The 19,872-nt window shown below is 35.4% G+C and overlaps 1 protein-coding gene across 7 annotated transcripts in view; it reads left to right on the forward strand.

Annotated features, from left to right (window-relative positions):
* Znf407 (zinc finger protein 407) overlaps positions 1–19,872 on the forward strand; it is a 424,361-nt gene that overhangs the window by 235,183 nt on the left and 169,306 nt on the right. For 5 of the 7 annotated variants that reach the window (XM_048806658.1, XM_048806657.1, XM_048806660.1 and 2 more), the window contains 2 exons: positions 15,618–15,784; positions 19,442–19,525. In XM_048806658.1, coding sequence (XP_048662615.1) covers positions 15,618–15,784; positions 19,442–19,525 — 251 coding nt within the window. Of the gene's footprint in view, positions 1–15,617; positions 15,785–18,274; positions 18,439–19,441; positions 19,527–19,872 lie in introns of those variants that run through there. The other 2 variants (XR_007348960.1, XR_007348961.1) reach the window with 2 other exon arrangements.

Raw genomic sequence — 19,872 nt, forward strand, 5'->3', positions numbered from 1 at the left:
CAGTTTTTTTTTTTTTTTTTTTTTTTATTACTGTCTTGAACAAATAAAAGGATAAAGAGATACTCAAGCTTTTGTCTCCTGAATTCCGATCTGTTTGTTCCAGGGAATCATTTGGTTATGTCCGTTGCCTGTGTATGAACTGTAGACATATAGGAACTGAGGTAGAGTATCTCACCAGTTGTGTGGGTTGGTTGGGTCCCAGCCAGATGACTTGTTTACTCTTCCTCAGAACCTTCTTTCTTCTGCTGCAGTGGCCTCTGCCCTTTTTGGTAGCATGTCTTCACAAGTTTAGGAGTTGTGCTAAGCTACTCCTTATCTTAGTACTGAATTCAGTCTAAAAGCAATGGAAGTGAGAACAGTAGGGGGTTTTTATTGCTGAGTTGTATTTTGGAGATAATTTATTCCATCTTGACTGACGTATGTAGAAATTTAGACTGACCTGCATATGAATTAAGGCTGAAAGAATAATCAAGCCACCAACATCACACAGCTTTGTGGTGTCGAAGTAGGAATCAGTTGTACTTCTATGATGTGGCTTCATTCCAGCAGCTTGATTTTTAGTTTTAAGCATGTCATTGGGAAATTGATTATCAGAGCAATTTCTCATTAGTATCAAAAAATTAAACATCAATGCAAATGTCCTTGAATTGTCTAGAATCTTTTGTAGAATGTACATATATGAGAGTAGAAAATAATTAGAAAATCAGTGGTTGAGAGATGGCATTGTGTAAACTGGTGAATACAGATAAGTTCACTATGGTGAGGATGCTTGTGTATTGTAGAGTTAAAATGAAATATAAAACAATGCTAGTGCTAATGCTAATGGGAGAGCTGTTCTGGTCTCCAGAGTCTGGTGACACCTTCGTATTACTGAGCGCTTAGAGCTATGCCCTTGCATGCAGAGGATCCTTGATTGCAGTGAACAGCACCTGTGATTTGCTATTAGCTTTAAGGCTGAAAGACAGCCTTAAATAATGGGTCCCTTCTCTGAAACTTGAGTCCTGGGCAACATCCTTTCCTAGTGTACCCTGCACATTTGGTACACTTACCCAAGACTCTGCTGAGGCATCTGGCAGGTGTATAACCCATATTCAGTGGTATCTGACCCTCCTGTAACTTTCACTGCTGTTTCTACTCAGGGCCCAGAGAGTTGTTATTACCTTAAGTAAAATACTTTCTTGGACTTTAATTCATTTCAGGCTGAAAATATTTAATGAGAAAATTAGTAATATAGAGTTAGGTGGTCTGGTTTTCTTTTTATCATAAAGTCCAAACTAGCAGTCTTTTTGATTTTCTTTTTGATTCTTGACCAGGCTGTAATTTAAAGTTCTTTTTCTGTTGTTATCACATTTTGATATCTTCAGTTAATGCTTTTAGTTTCCCTAATTCTTATGCCTAATATAAACACATTTTCTCACTAGTATCCTTCCAGTTGATTTTTAAGCACCTAGTTTCATTAGAAGGAAATACAGTATAATATTCCAAATGCCGCAAGATGTGTAATAAATGATATTGTTACTCCATGTGGTCTTTTGTTTGAGGTGTTGAAGATTTGAAAAATTAGTGTAAATAATCTACATGTACTGTTTATATACATACTTATGTAGATTTAGCCTTTCCCAATAATTTAAAATACATGAAAGTACATTAAAACTTTGAATCAATTTTGAGAAAAGAAGAAGTCATAACTGCAGACATCCAGCTTTTAAAATAAGCAATGCTTTTTTGTATTGAAAGGAAACTAAATTGATAAAATTCTTTGCTGTCCATTTAAGATGTCACTTTATTCCCCCATTCACAGGTTCTTTAATGTACCCATAGGCATCCTCTGGTTTTCCTTATGTTTTGTTGCAGGTTACTACCTCTTACCCATTGCACGGTGGAGGCATGTGTCAGAAACAGGCTAGAGACTGCCAATATTTTAGTAATAATGAAACCTCAGTTGAATGACAGTAACTTTAAAACCTAAAATCTTCCTTTTATGTTAACCAATTTTTGCATTTTCCAGTGAATTTATGATTCAGAAAGGGTCAGATCAGATCTCTACCACCTGATCTTTTCATATATCTATACATCAGAATATTATGATTCAAAGCATGCTGTGATCCTATTAAGCTCTATAGTGTCTACATTGAATTAGTTTACCAAACTACAGCTGAGACTTGGTGATGCTCTGGTGCACAAAGACCCCTGGATATTTACTCTAGAAATAAATGTACCTGCTGCTTGTTGGAGTAAGGCCTTAGAAAGGGTCAATTTTGTACTGAACTCTGAGATTACTGGGCAATACATCTCAACCCTTCTCGCTAATCTTACCTTGAGATCAAATGGTTCCTTAGATCATCCTGACATGCTGGATGGCCTAAATGATAACAAAGTTCAAGACAATGAAATGTATAAGTTGGGAAAAGCTGCTTTTCCTACCTCCAGCAAATCACACACAATCATCATCACAGAGGCAGTATATTCTAAATCTAGCTTATGTATTCAAATTCATAGAGACTCTATATCCATAATAGATACCAGGACCAGTGACAAATTGCAACATACAATATCTGATGGTTTCTAAAGTACCTGGGCCTGTGGAAGAGGTTCTGGTAACGGAAATATATTTTTTTAAGAGAAAGAACATGTATAATTATTTTTAGTACACAGCTTAAAACTTGTTTGATAAAAATATTATTTCAGTCATTAAAATTTAATTGACAGTATATTTTAATCCTGGATAAAGTCCCATTTTGGATAAACAGTGATTACTTTCCCTTAGCTGATGTACAAAAATCCAAGAGCTGACCACGTGACGTCAGCTGATGGTTCTAAAAGGGTTATCCTAGTAACAAATTTAAATCTCATTGGTTATAGATGTTATCCAAACACTACTTTATGATCAGTCTCTGGCTTATTAATTTTCTACAGAAAACTACTACTTTTTAAGTGTCCAAAAGAACCAGGCAGAATTGCACACGTTTCATCCCAGCTACTTGGGAGGCAGAGGCAGGATCTTAAGTTTTAGGCCAGCCTTAGCAACTTGGTGAGAATCTGTCTTAAAATAAATAAAAGGGTCTGTGCTGGGATTTTGCTCTGTGGTAAAGCACCCCGGGTTCAATTCCTAGTACTACAGAGGGGGGAAAAAGTCACCAATAGTTTGTTATTGGAGAATTGGAGCTGGCAGGGATTACTGGTTTTAAGAAACTGTGGCTTCTTACTATTATTGTTTTAATCAGTTGTAAAATATAGAAAATTCTCTTGATTTATATTAGTAAGATACTAGGAATTTATATATGATATAAAATGAAGAGGCATTCTATTCCTAAGAGTTTCAGAAATATTGACCTGAATACATACCAGGAATAAAAGATCACCTTTATTTTTTTTATTGACTGTTTTATTTTTTTAAATACATGATAGTGGAATGCATTACAATTCTTATTACACATATAGAGCACAATTTTTCATATCTTTGTTTGTAAAGTATGTTCACACCAATTCTTGTCTTTATACATGTACTTTGTTGTGTGTTTTTTTGCATTACAATTCTTATTATACATATATACCACAATTTTTCATATCTCTGTATATAAAGTATGTTGACACCCAATTCGTGTCTTCATACAAGTACTTTGGATAATGATGTCCATCACATTCCATCATCCTTGCTAATCCCCTGTCTACTCCCCATCCCTCCCACCCCTCTTCCCTATCTAGATTCATCTAATCCTCCCATGCTCCCCCTCCCTACCCTACTATGAGTCAGCCTCCTTATATAAGAGAAAATATTTGGCATTTTTTTTTGTGGGGGGGGAGGGTTTGCTAACTTCACTTAGCATTATCTTCTCTAACACCATCCATTTACCTGCAAATGCCATGATTTTATTCTCTTTTAATGCTGAGTAAAATCCCATTGTGATATATGCCACATTTTGTTATCCATTCGTCTACTGAAGGGCATCTAGTTGGCTCCACAGTTTATCTATTGTGAATGGTGCTGCTATAAACATTGATGTGGCTGTGTCCCTGTAGTATGCTGATTTTAAGTCCTTTGGGTATAGTCTGAAGAGAGGGATAGCTGGGTCAAATGGTGTTTTCATTCCCAATTTTCCAAAGAATCCTGTTTTCTATATTGGCTGCACCAATTTGCAGTCCCACCAGCAATGCATGACTGTACCTTTTATCCCATATCCTCGTCAACACTTATTGTTGTTTTTCCTCATAATAGCTGCCATTCTGACTGGCGTGAGATGATATCTTAGAGTAGTTTTGATTTACATTTCTCTGATAGCTAGAGATGATGAGCATTTCTTTTATATATTTGTTGATTGAGTGTACATCCTCTTCTGAGAAGTGTCTGTTCAAGTCCTTGGCCCATTTATTGATTGGGATTATTTGTTTTTTTGGTGTTTAGCTTTTTGAGTTCTTTATATACCCTAGAGATCAGTACTCTATCTGATGTGTGATGAGTAAAAATTTGTTCCCAGGATGTAGGCTCTTTGTTCACCTTATAAATTGTTTCTTTTTCTGAGAAGAAATTTTTTAGTTTGAGTCCATCCCATTTATTGATTCTTGATTTTAATTCTTGCGCTATAGGAGTTTTATTAAGGAAATTGGGGCCTAATCCCACATGTTAAAGATCAGGGCCTACCTTTTCTTCTATTAGACACAGAGTCTCTGGTTTAATTCCTAGGTCCTTGATCCATTTTGAGTTAAATTTTGTGCATGGTGAGAGATAGGGGTTTATTCCTCCCATGCTCCTGTTCCTTATCCCATTATCCCACTATGAATCAGCATCCTTATATCAAAGAAAACATTGGGCATTTGGTTTTTTGGGATTGGTTAACTTCACTTAGCATTATAGGAGACCCAGAATAGCTGCAACAATCCTTAGCAGGAAGAGTAAAGCAGGTGGCATCACTATACCAGACCTTAAACTATACTACAGAGCAATATTAATAAAAACAGCATGGTATTGGCACCCAAACAGACTGGTAGACCAACGATACAGAATAAAAGACATAGAGACTAACCCACAAAACTACAATTATCTTATATTAGACAAAGGTGCCAAAAATATGCATTGGAGAAAAGATAGCATCTTCACAAATGGTGCTGGGAAAAGTGGAAATCCATATTCAACAAAATGAAATTAAACTCCTAACTTTAACCATGCATAAAACTCAACTCAAAATACATCAAGGACCTAGGAATAAAACCACAGACCCTGATGTGTGATGAGTAAAAATTTGTCTAATAGAAGAAAAAGTAGGCCCTCATCTCCATCCTATGGGATTAGGCCCCAACTTCCTTAATAAGTCTCCTATGGTGCAAGAATTAAAATCAAGAATCAATAAATGGGATGGATTCAAACTAAAAAGCTTCTTCTCAGCAAAAGAAACAATCTGTAAGGTGAATAGATAGCCTACATCTTGGGAGCAAATCTTTACCCCTCACACATCAGATAGAGCACTAATCTCTAGTGTATATAAAGAACTCAAAAAGCTAAAGACCAAAAAAACAAATAACCCAATCAATAAATGGGCCAAGGACCTGAACAGACCTTCTCAGAAGAGGATGTACACTCAATCATGAAAAATGAAAAAAATGTTCATCATCTTTAGCAATTAGAGAAATGCAAATTAAAACCACTCTAAGATTTCATCTCACTCCAGTGAGAATGGCAGCTATTATGCATAAAATCAATAAGTGTTGGCGAAAACAACAATAAGTGTGGGGGAAAAGGCACACTCATACACTGCTGGTGGGACTGCAAGTTTGTGCAGCCAATATGGAAAGCAGTATGGAGATTCCTTGGAAAATTGGGAATGGAACCACCATTTGACCCATCTGTCCCTCTCCTCGATCTATACCCAAAGGACTTAAAAACAGCATACTACAGGGGCACAGCCACATCAATGTTCATAGCAGCACCATTCACAATAGATAAACTGTGGAACCAACCTAGATGCCCTTTAATGGATGAATGGATTAAAAAAAAAACGTGGCATATATACACAATTCAGCAATAAAAGGGAATAAAATGACATTTGTTCATTTGGTTTTTATTTGTGCTTTTCTCCTCTCTGTAAGCCTGTTTTGGTTAAATATATCCACAGTTATATTTGTTGTTTCATTTTAATTCTGTTATGACCATGTTAAATAGTTTCATCATTACAACTACTAAAACATTTTTTGTTGACCTGCAAATTATACATGTTCTCAGGATTCTGAAAAAAACATTTTTGTAGTATGAATAAGGGTATACCTTGATGCAAATCTCTTCTGGTTACTACTAAAACACTGCCTGGAAGATTGTATATTACTTGGTCAAAGTTAAAAGTGATTTCATCTTAGCCGGGCACAGTGGCTCAGGAAGCTGAGGCAGGAGGATCACAAGTTCAAAGCCAACCTCAGCAACAACAAGGTGTTAAGCAACTCACTGAGACCCTGTCTCTAAATAAAATACAAAATAGGGCTGGGGATGTGACTCAGTGTTTGAGTGCCCCTGAGTTCAATCCCTTTACCAAAAAAAAACAAAGTGAGTCTATCCTAAATCTCAGATTGAGACAGTTGTTAAAATAGGTTTTCTTCTAGGCATGCACATAGCTGTGGGTTGTGTGCCTAAGTTCTCTCTGTCTGATCATAGATAATTGTGAAGAGTAAAGCTACATGTATGTAGTTTCTTACAAAATGATAAATAATTGTAAAGAGCATGGACTGAGGACAGATAGTAAAAAACAGAAAGAGAGTGGTTGTTCCTCCTGGCAATCAAGACCATTGAACTTGAGAGCTAAAAGTGCATGACTTTCTGTATCCTGTGCATCACACCTGCATTCCATCTTATGATTGGCTCATCACTTCCAGGTGCCACATCTCTATCTCTATCCTCACTTTTGACGCTGAGGTTGTTCTTGCTGTTGTTTGCACTGTAGGAGTCAACTGTGACCTGCCAGACTTATCTGAAATCCACCTTGCACAAGAAGACTTTTCCAGTATTCTGTTTTCACTGAGATTTTTTTTCTGTACATATTTTAAATCTGTTTTTCTTCCTTCCTTCCTTCCTTCCTTCCTTCCTTCCTTCCTTCCTTCCTTCCTTCCTTCCTTTCTTTTTTGGTGATGGCATTGTGTTCTCATGATTTCATAGACATTAGTGTTGATCATTGTGTCATAGGCTCCTTATTGGGAGGAATAGATTTCTTTAGTTTATTTAAAGGTTGTCCATACTATAGATCATTGCTAGATACACAGTATATCCCAATACATCGTTTTTATTGATTGATTATTATAGAAGTAGCAGAAGTATAGTAATTTAGAGATTGTTAGAATTCTGTTATAAATGTCCAAAGGTTAAAAGCTAGTCAAGGCCTTGGGATGAAGGTATAAGCTATTGGGATACATTTTGTTATTTTATATACATTGGTAAGAGCAGTGATTTAAAAGAAATGCTCTTAATACTTTATTTAAACATTAATATTAGTCCTGTATTTGTAACTACTGTTTAACCTTCCTTACATAAATCCAGTGTTTTCATATCTAACCTGAAGTCATAAAATTTAATTTAGACTAGAGAACTGTAGAAATTTAATGCATGCCTTGTTCTGTAGGACTTGACTTCTATGGTTAGTTAGAATTGTTTCTATTTCCTGGTTCTCCAGCCTATGACCTGTGATATAGTTGCAAAGAGTGGTTTTCAAAAGGGACAGGGAGCCTGTGACTGGAATGGATATCATATATAGTATAATTCCTTTCAACTGTTCTCTGCATTTAATATTTTAAAGTCTATAAGAAACTTGAACTATTTTAGGGGGAAACAACTTCTTAAATCCTAAGAAGGGTATTTATTCCTAAGAAGGGCCTCGATATGCCAGCAGCATTGGACTTTTGGTTCTTTTACTATATGTAGGTAGATCAGTGTATTTGGAGAGTAGAGGTGGAAGAATATGACCCATCCTTTGAGGCAGGGATTGGCAAACGATAGTCCAGATAAGGCCCACTGCCCGCTTTTGTAAATAAAGCTTTATTGGAACACAGCCATACTAATTTCTTTACACACTGTCTTCTGTTTCTTCTGTACTACCTTGGCAGAGGTGTGTAGTTGTGTCAAAGACCTCATGGCTCCAGAACTGACAGTATTTTTCATCTGGTTCTTACACAGAGGGTTTCTTACCCCTGATCTGAGACACTGATGTGTTGCTGAGTTTTTGTGATATAATGGGGGAGAAATCCAACTAATATTGTGTAGGATGGTTATGGTTAGACCAGAGTTTATGGTCTCTTTGACAATGAAAAATTCCATAGGAATGAGGTTTTAAAGACAAATTCAAAACATTTAGGACACAGCAGTTGTAGTCCTCCAATGTCTTTCTGTAGAACTAGTCATTGTCTTGCTTGTTATTGGCTTAAGATGTCTTGACATTAATATTCTACTTAATGCTCCTCCCAAAAATTATTTTGACAAAAACCTTTTCAACCCTTGAACTGAATTGAAATGAAATAGGAAAATATATTTTACAGCTTTTGCAGCCTGTGTGCTGTTAAGAGTTTTAAAAATGACAGGCTTCAGCATGGTTAAATTTTTTTTTTGTTACTAGTTAAAAGGATCTAGTCTGTTAATTAGACTAATTATCACCTGTTCAGGGCAAGAAGACCCTGGAGACTCTTAGCTTAAGTGCAAGCTCCCTGGTTTTGTGTGCAGAAGCCCTTGAGGGAACTTCCCACTTCTCCTCTGGAAGCTTCTCTGGAGTCTTCAGGGTTGAATTTAGGAAAGGAGATCTTAACTAATTTTAGGTTTTTATGGCTTCTTGATATAAATTATGCTCCTGTTTTTATGTAATGTGAAACAGACTTTCAAAATAGTAGCCTAATTTAAATATTCTAGACATCAATATCATCATGGAACACTTTTGATTTTATTCATTGAGGCCTTTATATATACATTACACATATTCTCAAGTAGATTATCGATGGATGATGTCACCAACTTTCTTAATATAATTATTGATCTTTAGCTATTTATGCCTTTTTGATAATTCAATTTATAGAAAATTGAAATTTTTTATTTTCTATTTTAAAGTTGCACATTACATTTAAGCATTGTTTAATACTTTGGAACTACATAGAAATAAGATGAACAGCATTACTCTGGAATAATATTGAGATATCTGTTGTGGTTTTAGTGCCTGTAACATATGAATAGTTCTTTTTTTTTTAAGAGAGAGAGAGAGAATTTTAATATTTATTTTTTAGTATTTTTGTTTGTATGTGGTGCTGAGGATCGAACCCGGACCGCATGCATGCCAGGCGAGCGTGCTACCGCTTGAGCCACATCCCCAGCCCGAATAGTTCTTTATTTCTAAAAGCAGTATTGCATATTTTTATTTTTACTTAAATGTTTCCTGGGCCAGAAACATGAAAAGCATCTCATAAGTGTGATGCTTATAGATACTGAAATTATTATTGTGGACAAATTTCTCAAACTTCTTCAATTTTTCTTGGTTATCCTTTGGGGTACTCAGGTTACTTTTTAAGTATAATCTTCTCCTGTGAATTAAGTGAGCATTACAGTTGCTCTTTGTGGTTGTCTTTCTGTGCCCTTTCATGGGCTCCTTTGTTCAAGAAGGATTCACTCTCAGTTCTATTTGCAGCTCTGCAGAAACTTGCATGGCAACCCTATGTACAAAGACCACATCATTTTCTTTCTATCTCTTAGTGTATCATTATATAATTATTAAATTATTATCATTCAAAAGGAAGCTTTTATTCCAAAGAAACTGTGCACTGGTAGTGTTTGAGAAACTTAGAAATTGTTGAAACATTCATTAGGACGTTGGGTTTTCTTGCTAGGAATTATATAAGCCTTCCCTTGCTTTTATATTTCTGTATTGATTATTCATTCACAAAGAGCAGCCATATCTGTCAATTAAATTTTTTTGATATCTGTTTAGTTTTACAGTAATAATTTTCAATGAATCAACACCGCTGTATCACAGTTTCAAAAGGGAGTGTGCCTATATAATTTTTTAAATATTTTGACAAATGTTAGCCTACTCTTTTATGAAAGTTTTATTTGTGGCACCCTGTCTTGCTTGCTTATTGGTTTGTTTCTAATATATATAGGTTTGTGTGATTTATTAATTCAGCAAGACTACCCCCAAGGTGTCATATGGAGGAAATGAGGAATATTGTTTATTTAATTAAATACTGGTTTTGAATTATGAAAATTTAAAAAACTGGGTGATGTTAATTGTAGTCATGTTCATTTCAGAATCCTTCTTTTTAAATACAACAAAAAGTTAGAGCTGTAGTTGTCACTGTACTAGTCTGCTCCCTTAACCTCATGACAGGTGTTAGCTGTGTCCTCCAGTGATATAGTATGTTCTTTTGCATGTGGGCTTCATGTTTATATATTTAATGTTGATTATTTTTAATTATATGTGATATAATCTTACTCTTGTTTTTTAATGCAATTACATTTGTAAGATTTTTTAAAATTATATATGTGACCTCATGATGTGAAATGAATTAACTAATTATATATGTGGCTTTAGTTAATTCATTTTCATATCATAAGGGTCTTTCATTTCATGATTAAACTCATAATTTGCCTGCTCCTCATCTTATGATTGTTTGAATGTTAATTGAGAACATTTATTTTTACATGTCTATACTTTTGCAAGTATTTGTCAATGGAGCCATGCAAAGTGGTGCACAGCTATAATCTTCACTACACAGGAGGCTACAGCAGGAAAACGGCATGTTCAAGGCTAGCTTGGGCAATTGAGTGAGACCCTGTCTCTGAATGTCTCAAAATCAAATCAAAGAAAGGACTGGTAATGTGGCTCAGTGGTAGAGGTCCACAGGATTAATCCTTAGTACTCCCACCTCCACAGCACAGTGTTTCTCAGTGGCATCTAACTTGAAATAAATAGATTATTATGGAATAAAAGACAGAAATAGAACGTGTTTACTTTAAAAAGTATAGCAAAAGTGATTATATTTCAGAATCATCCTGAATTGTACTGATTAGGAAACAACATAAAAATATATTGATGATACTTCTTATCTTAATTCTTTTTAAAAATAAATTAAGAGCATTTTTTCAAAATACTTGTATCTTTGTATATAGTTGGAATGTATGCAGATTTTTCATTTGAGTTTCTAATAAAATGAATATCTACCTACTAGAGTTTAATTTTTAAAAAATAATATTTAAATACTTAATTTGAGGGACAAGTATAAAAATTCATTTTTTGATACTTTTATAATATGGAAAGATGACATTATAATTGTTATACCAATGTAAACAGTATAATTTGCCATTTAGACATTTAAAAGCAGGCAAATACTTTAACAGAGACTAAGCCCACAATATCTATAAAGACAGACCTGTTATTAATATAATCATAATTTAGCTCCTTTACTTATTTTTTGTCCTTTGTCCATGATACCTAATAACACCCAGATGAGAATTTCTAGTTTTTGTTATATAGCTCACAGTGGGGCTATTTAGTATATTTTCTTCAAAGCTGGAGATGTGGATTTAAATCTTGAGCGTGTTACTTCTACTTTGCAAAAAGAAACTTTCTGAAAAAAGTTCCTTGGCACTTTCCAACCCTTTTGTCCTCTACTGCTGCCCCTGAATATAGCAGGCAGAGCACTTAGGGCCACTGTAGGTTGACAGGAGTGCTAAGGGTAGAGAGCCCTCTCATAACAAAATACCGGAAAAATTCTTTGATTTTATTTAGGAATCCCTGTTTAATTTAGGAATCCTTATACATTTGTACTAAAAGATTAACTCTAAGTTGACTGCCACAACAAGTTTCCCATAAGCAAAAAAGGGCTTTATTTCAAACATTTTTTCTCATCATAGACAGCTCCATCCCAGGAACTCTAATGAAAACACCTCTTGGTTGGACTTGCTAAAGATGTTATAAATAACATTATACCATTGAAATTATTTTCCCCCAAATTTCCTGGTCATTCCTACATTGCCTTCTGATTACCCAGGTGTCTGGTGAGAAATCTGGTATCATTTTGATTTCTTTGGCTTGTGATTTTGTTTCCTTTTGCAACTTTTCCAATCTCTTTGTATCTAGTAAATATATCTCGTGAAGCCCTGGGAAGGGAAGGGGAGGGAACAAGCTGAGCCCTTTTGATTCAAGATCTAACAGCACTGCATGGTGGGTGTATCTTCAGTAAACATGAAGCAGATACAAAGAATTTAGGAGCCAGAGCAGCTGCCAATAGCAAGGGAGTCGGTTTCTCTGCTCAGAAAAGACATTCTGCTGAGCATGTTTCTCATGCCTCTGCTGTGCTATTACGTTTTTTAAAAATATGGATTTATAAATGTTTAGAAATTTAAAATTTAGTTTCAAAAGCTTGTAGTCCCAAAAGAAAGCAAATATAGAAAACATGGCTGTTGTCTGTGCACGTAGATCACTGCCGTAGGTGCAGCTCTGCGTTTCTTTTGGTTTGAGATAGACCACCATTTGTGAACCAATATGAGTGCCAGGGAAGGAGAAAGACCAAATATTGGAAAACTGGGAGGCTTGATGAATGACTCCTTTTACTGTGATGTCCACATTTTGAATTCGGATTCTGAAAGCTGTGAGATTAGAGGAAGAACTCAAACTCTTCATCACAGTTCATTTCATCCAGGTGGTATGAAATAATTCATACAACTCCACTGAGTACTAGGCCGTTTTCTGGCTTTACTGGTAGGGTGAACCAAATGTCATGATGTTCTTTCAGGTGCTTATATTATTTACCCTCTAATGCTGTAATCTCTAAAAGATTGCCCATTAGTTACCTTTGTACATCCTTCAACCGACCTTCTTAAAAAATTGTCTCCACTAGCTTAGTTTTGCAAAGTAAACATCTTTTTATTACAAATTCAATTAGGCAAGAAGTTTCTTATGTAAAAACACCACAGGTGGATAGGAAATATTTTATGACCTTTAACCTCACACCTTGAGTCACAGGGCTTTGCCATACCCCTGACTGGCCGTGTAGGCTGCACTCAGGACTCTGCAGGCAGTGTGGAGTCCCATTGGGCAGGGCACTCCCAGTGCCTTTCCTCCCAGATACAAGGCATTTTCATGCGTTTCCTATGATTGGAATTTTTCCTGCTGGCTCTACATTTCCAATTGTCACCTACCTTTTAAAGTCTAAATTAAAGGCCACCTCTGGGAAGTCTCTAATCTCTCCTATCTCGTTATTGCCCTTGTTTTAAATTTATGATGGCACTTTACATTTTTTCCTAGCATAGAGTTTATTTTTGTGAATAGTTTTTCTTTCTTAGTATCTTGTAATTTCCTTGAGAGGCATTTTCCTTGATTGTTCTGAACTCTCCAGACAGTGTTTTTGCAGTGGCAGATGGTCAGGTGCTTCTAAATTCCATCCAGAGCACACACTGACACTCCTTTGCTTTAGCTCATGGTGTCTCCTGGCGACATTTCTCCAAGCCCCAGGAGAGCCAGAGTCCCTTGGGAGATGACAGAATTCCCCACTGATGTTGAGTGAAGGCAAGTATTTTAGAATATTTGAGGGTCAAAATTTGTGTAATTCCAGGAGACATGCCATCAATGAGTAGGTCTTAATCTTTATAAAGACAGTTTACATTGGTAATATTTCCAGTTCTTTTCAAGCTGTCAGTGGGTGAACTTATTTATTTTCATAAAGCAGATTGTAAAACATATGAGGTTTTCTGAAAGTCCAGTGGTAGTCTTACTTCTTTGTTATCTGGCTTTTGTTGTTTTATGACAGGCACTGAGCTTTAGTTTAACATTTTTATTACATATGAATAATAGAGTACATATATTGAGGTTTCATACAGGTAATTTTGTTAAATGTACATCATGGTAGATTTTAAAATGAGGGATTTATTTTGTCATTCATGAAGTTGTAATACAGTCTGGAGAAACTATTTGTTAAAAGATAGCATCTATTTAACCTCCTTATTTATTTCTTGTAGGAGAAGGTTAGATCCACAATAAATACATGAAGAAATAAGTAGATAGGGGAATTTATCTTGGAAATAAGATCCCTGTCATGGTTTTGAAATGTTAAATGCATGAAGACCTGTCAAAGAGATATACAGACATGATTTTTTTTACAGTGAATTTCAAAGTATTTAGTTATATTTGTCATTCTCTAGTACCAGTAAGCAATGATCAAATGATATAGTAATTTTGAAATCAGACTGCATTAATGGATGTAAATATAGTGTTTCTTCACGTACATTGTAGAGATAAATAAATTAGCAATTTACTATTAATGAAGCACTTATGATATGTTATGGCATTTCTAAAATATTTAGCAATGCTTCTATTCCATTTAAGATTTAACTTTATAAATATACACAATGAGAGATTTTTATAACAGGCAATTTATAATTTGGTTCATAATAGTAAGCCTGAATGTTTTATTTGTTAAAGTAATTCACATATACCCCAAAATGGAAAAGTTTTCTATTTGGAGCTGGGATTGTTAATCTGCCCTAATGAGGCTAAAGAAATCTGTAAAGTCATGATTAAAACCTTTATGGAAGTTTATTCTCTTTATAGAGCTCTTCGTTCATAACTTAAGACAAGAGTGCTATGATCTTTTACATTTTTAATTGTACTAACTGGATAAAAGTGCAGTTTACTTGAATGTGGTTGATGTCAACTGCCATGACATGATGCCTATCAACTTATTAAAATGTTTTACTTTTGATTATTGAATTTTAATTTGCTTTTATTTGATTGTTAATCATCCCAAATTAATTTACTAGACTCATTGTCAGAGGGATTGTTTTAAACCCAGTAGTATTAAATGTAGAAAGTAATTTTTAGTGATGACCTTATAAATGTAGGTTTTTGCAAAGAGATGATAAGATCAACCAGAGAATATATTAAAGGTTCACATTTCCTTTATTATTAAGAGTCTTAAAAGCTTAAACTGAACTTGGAACCTGAAATATTTTATTATGTAAATACTTATTGATTATTTTCAGCCACCCTCCCCTACCATATAGGAAATAACTTGCAATTTCTTTCGGTCAGAGACTCTTTTTATAACAATCTACAGTTCAGATGTTTTTGCCTTTATCAAAGGAGCTTTTTTTTGGGTACCAGTGTGATAACCCAGAGGCCCCCTCAATCAGGGAGTCATAGGGACTCCCTTTTCTCCCTGGGAGCTTTGTGGTGTGGGCTGCTGGGTGTCTGAGGCGAGGCACAGTTGCAGCAGCACCAGCCACCCGCCTGGCAGGCAGCAGGGCTTGTCTGAGTGGTGGAGTATGGATAGCATTTCATTTAGCCTTTGCTCTGACAGCCTATGCCCTGGATAAGTGGTGTAGGCCTGTACAGGTGAAATCTATTCTCACTTTTGCCTCAGGGGTGACTGGACTGTAACAGAATTTTTCAAACCCGTTGGGCCCAACCGCAAAGCAGAGAATAAATGGCTGAAGTGCCAGGCCTCGACAGAAAAATCAATGCCTGGTTATACAGACATGACAGACCAGGCCTGCAGTTCTCCTCACAGAGGCTGTGTGCACACCACACTCCAGGGTTACCCAGGGTCCATCTGGGGCCTTTGATGTTCCTGTGCAGGCAGTATTTACATTGTTTTCTCTCTCTTTCATGCAGGAAATTTACATGTCACTTATGTGATAGAAGTTTCACAGAGAAGTGGGCCCTGAACAACCACATGAAACTCCACACGGGAGAAAAGCCATTTAAGTGTACCTGGCCCACATGCCATTATTCATTCCTCACAGCCTCTGCGATGAAAGACCACTACAGGACACACACAGGTGTGCCACGCCCCTTCTATCCCATTGGCTGAGCAGGAGGGAACTGTCCTAGTCATAGAATGTGTTTAAGATGTAGTAATTGCATATGAAAATGTATGATATCATTTATTACCTTTCAGTAATACTCAGGGTAGCTTTAAATTGACATTTTAAAGCGTGTGTGCATGCTTGTGAGCATGCATAGGTTCATATCTGGAACCTCATTTATAGAGTGTGTGTGTGTGCGCGCATGTGCACGCATGTGTGAGTATGTGTATTGACACATCTTTTTAGATGTGATTTTTGTCAAGGATCGTTTGGAATATTAAGTTTTCAAAGAGAGCAAGTCTTCTCTTTTCTTACCGACATGTTCTAGTTCCCATAATATATTTGCATAATATTGACTCTTGATTTTACTTACTATTTAAAAGTTTTAAAAAAGTTAATGCCTTTCTTCAGGAAATAATGCTGTCAGGTCTAAGTTTTTGATAACACATAGAGACTAATCTATATTGAGTTACTGAAAATTTTTTTCAGAAAAATAAACATTAAAAGGAATAAATTAACATAAATTTGCATCAAGACATAGAAAGGACTCTGGAATTTAAACAGATTGATAGCAAAAACAGTGTTGAGAACACACCTCTATTGGGCATAGTACTGAGAATGCTCAGTTAGGGCCTTCATCACTATAGATTCCATGTGTGTGCTGTTGTCATGTGCTGTGTTTATGATTTGTTTTTCTTTGTCTTATTACAGTGGGCCGAAAACTTCCTTATATGCTTATGTCTGAGTGCTTTCCTTATATCAGTATAACTATATTACTGTGAACTATTTGGTATTTTTGTGGTCTTCTTTACACCTCTCAGAATGTATTTTATTTCAGTGAAAAGAATAATAAATTTTCATCCGCATTCTCAAATGTTCTTCTCATTGCCAAAAATCCTATATTATTGTTAGAAATTATAGGTTAAAAGTTCTTCTGAAGCAGTTTGTGGGAAGCCTAGGCCTCCTTAGCTTCCTTGACAAGGGTGTTGACGATTTAAGGTCTCCAGCCTGCCCTGAGAGATCACTTATATCGAGCAGCAGATGAAAAGCCAGTGCAGATGTAATTTATCGTCGGCGTTTCCTTCTAAAGAATAATTGTGGAGACTTGGCTGGATCAATAATATAGATTTTTGTTGTTAGGTCTTGTAGTCTGCACCATAATGAGAGATAGGGGACAGTGGCTGTTTTCTAATAGAAAATAAAGGATTGGTTTCCGTGTCTTTCTACATTTGAATGCAGAATGGCACACTTGAAACTAATACAAGTTGTTATGAAAAGAAGTCTTCTATTAAATCTCAATGTAAAAATATGACATGCTAATGAACCCCCTCTTTATTAAGTGAAATATTGCATTGAGCTTTTTCTTGTTTTCTCAAAAAATATTCTTTTGCCCAATGTTTAACCCTAACTACCCCCCCCAAAGCAAGTGAAAATTGAATTTAGAATGAAAAACAAATCAAGCCACCAAGGTAAATATGACACACAATACATTGGAGACTAACATCCTAAATAAAATCCTACACATCAAAAAATCAAGGTCACTAATGTATCCAGAATCAAATCACATGGAAAATGAATAAGTTTTTTCTTTGTGTCTTTATATTTATTTTAAAATAGGGATAGGACTAGAACTTACTATATACAACATACACATATATGTGATATATCAATACAGATACAGATATATAGAATGTAAATCCTATGAGAATTTTTTTTTATTTTAGAAGAAAAGATATAGGTCACAAAGAAGTTCATAAATGACAGGAAGGAAAAACACTTTTTCTTGAATTCAAAAGCAATAAGAATACTCATTTCTTTTTAGAAAGTGTGACAGTTGAGTGCTGCCACACTGACATTCCTGCTGCACACACTGCAGAATGCATGTATGCGTGCCTGTGCCTGTGTGTAGTGATACACCCTCATACCCCGCCTGAGTGCCTTACCTGCTTTCTACATCTGTGGGAATGTGTGTTTGTGCCAGTACACCCAAAAGAGAGCCCGGAAAGCTGGGGTAATGAAGAAATTGGACAGAACATTTTTGCCTCAACATAGAATAGTATGCTAATATCAACAAGCAAATTGTCTTTGGGGAATAACAAAAAGTCTACTTCAGTGTTATTTAATTGATACAACAGCTAGTTAGAAAGATTTATATTTCAAATTGATTAAATAATTAAATGAGTGATTATAATTACACTTTATTCTTCACAGCCCATCTACTCTGTTTTGTCTATAATGAATTAATGATGCCAAGAAATAAATTTAACCCAGAAATAAGAAAGTAAAGATAGTAAAAATATTTAATTCAGCTTCATTTTTTTTTAATAGTAAACAATATAACATAGCATTGGGAAATAGGAGCAAACATTTTTTTAAAGGTTTCTTATTAATAAGTGTTCCTTTAAATTATAAAAGCCAATAGTGCTCTTAAGTAATGGAAATATTTTTTTTCAATTACCACAGGTATTCTGCCTTTCTGTGTTTACTGTTCATTCTGACCTTACAAAGGCAATTTCAGCTTCCCCTAACATGGCAAGCTAACTCTCTGTTATAATGTACCAAAACTCTAGGACAAAGCAGATTGATATGGGCAAACCTGGGAAAGACTTGTTGCATTAAATGTCTGAGTGAGTAAATGGGGTAGATATAGATTACAAGTGATTTATTTTATTTCAGGAAAAGTATTTTATAATTTCACTGAATCTCTCCAAGGTTAGCATTTTTATTCTGTTTTGCCCTTCTTTGTGAGTCTTGTGGGATGAACTGCCTAGCTGGCCAGATCTTACTGCCTAAATAAGCAACAGTAGAAAGATATATTGTATTTATAAACTGTAGGGCAAGATATTAGTTTGTGTAACAAAGGCTAAAAAAAAATGAGCACTTTCACCACTTATAACATTACTACATCTGCCAAATCTGTCTTTAATTGTTGCAGAGGGTTCAAGTCCAGAGCTATCATTAAAGATAAATAGTATGAATTTTTATAGAATTTCTTTAGCAATCCCTAGACTTCCTTTCCTATGCCATGAAAGTTCAAGAAGCATAAACAGCATTGAATTGCTGTTGGTACTGAGTAATGTAGATTTCATTGTTTCAGGATCTTCAGTATGTTCAAAGAAACCATTTAATTCATATCATAAGTAGAAGTGATTAAACAAGACCCAGATAGAATAGGTAAAAACAATTCAATATTCTTAAGTTGTTAGAAAATTCAATATGTTTTATGTAAGCAGAATCATATATACTGTATATTAACAATTCCAAGCAATCTTTACTTAGCTCGGAAAGGCCAGATGTATGGGAATTGTAAAAAATCAGGATATGCATAAAAACTGTTCAAGTGCATAAAGCAGCCCCATCTGGAAGACATCTACCAGAAATGAAGTTGTACAAAACCATTCCATTGATAATAAAGCTAATTTTTATGGGTCTGACAAGTATGTAATTATGTTCAGTGGTGCTTTTCAGATTTTATCACAGTCAATAAACCGCAGTGGTAATTTCATTCCCATTTGACATATTTACATGGAAACATTTGATTGGAGGAATTAGTAACCCTGAAAGCCTTGATAGATATGTTTTAATGATCTGTGACCTCCGCAGTCCCTCATCTGTTTATTGTTGCAACAGGCGAGAAGTCGTTTCTGTGTGACCTCTGCGGCTTTGCCGGTGGGACCCGACACGCCCTCACCAAGCACCGTAGGCAGCACACAGGTCAGTACCAAGTCTACAGAGAGAGAACATGGTGTCAGATATCCTAGCCACCATTTTTTACCTCATTTTTTCTTTTCTGTTTAACTCCTATAAAATCTGAGGACCTATAGAGAATTCTATTTGAATAATGTAAGATTTTAAATTATCTATTTTTATACATTTAACAAGTAGATGTGTTACATATTTCAGGAATCAGATATTCAGATGTCCCCAGTAAATTATATTAAATAGGAGAAAAAAATAAAAACAGTGGCTCCCTAAGCTTGTGGGTGTGAATAGGGGGGCCCGTGTTGGTGGTCCTCCCCCACCCCCCTCCTCCTCCCACCCTGCCTCACTCAGCCTCTCTG

This window comes from Marmota marmota, unplaced genomic scaffold (assembly GCF_001458135.2).
Source record: "Marmota marmota marmota unplaced genomic scaffold, marMar, whole genome shotgun sequence".
NCBI lineage: Eukaryota > Metazoa > Chordata > Mammalia > Rodentia > Sciuridae > Marmota > Marmota marmota.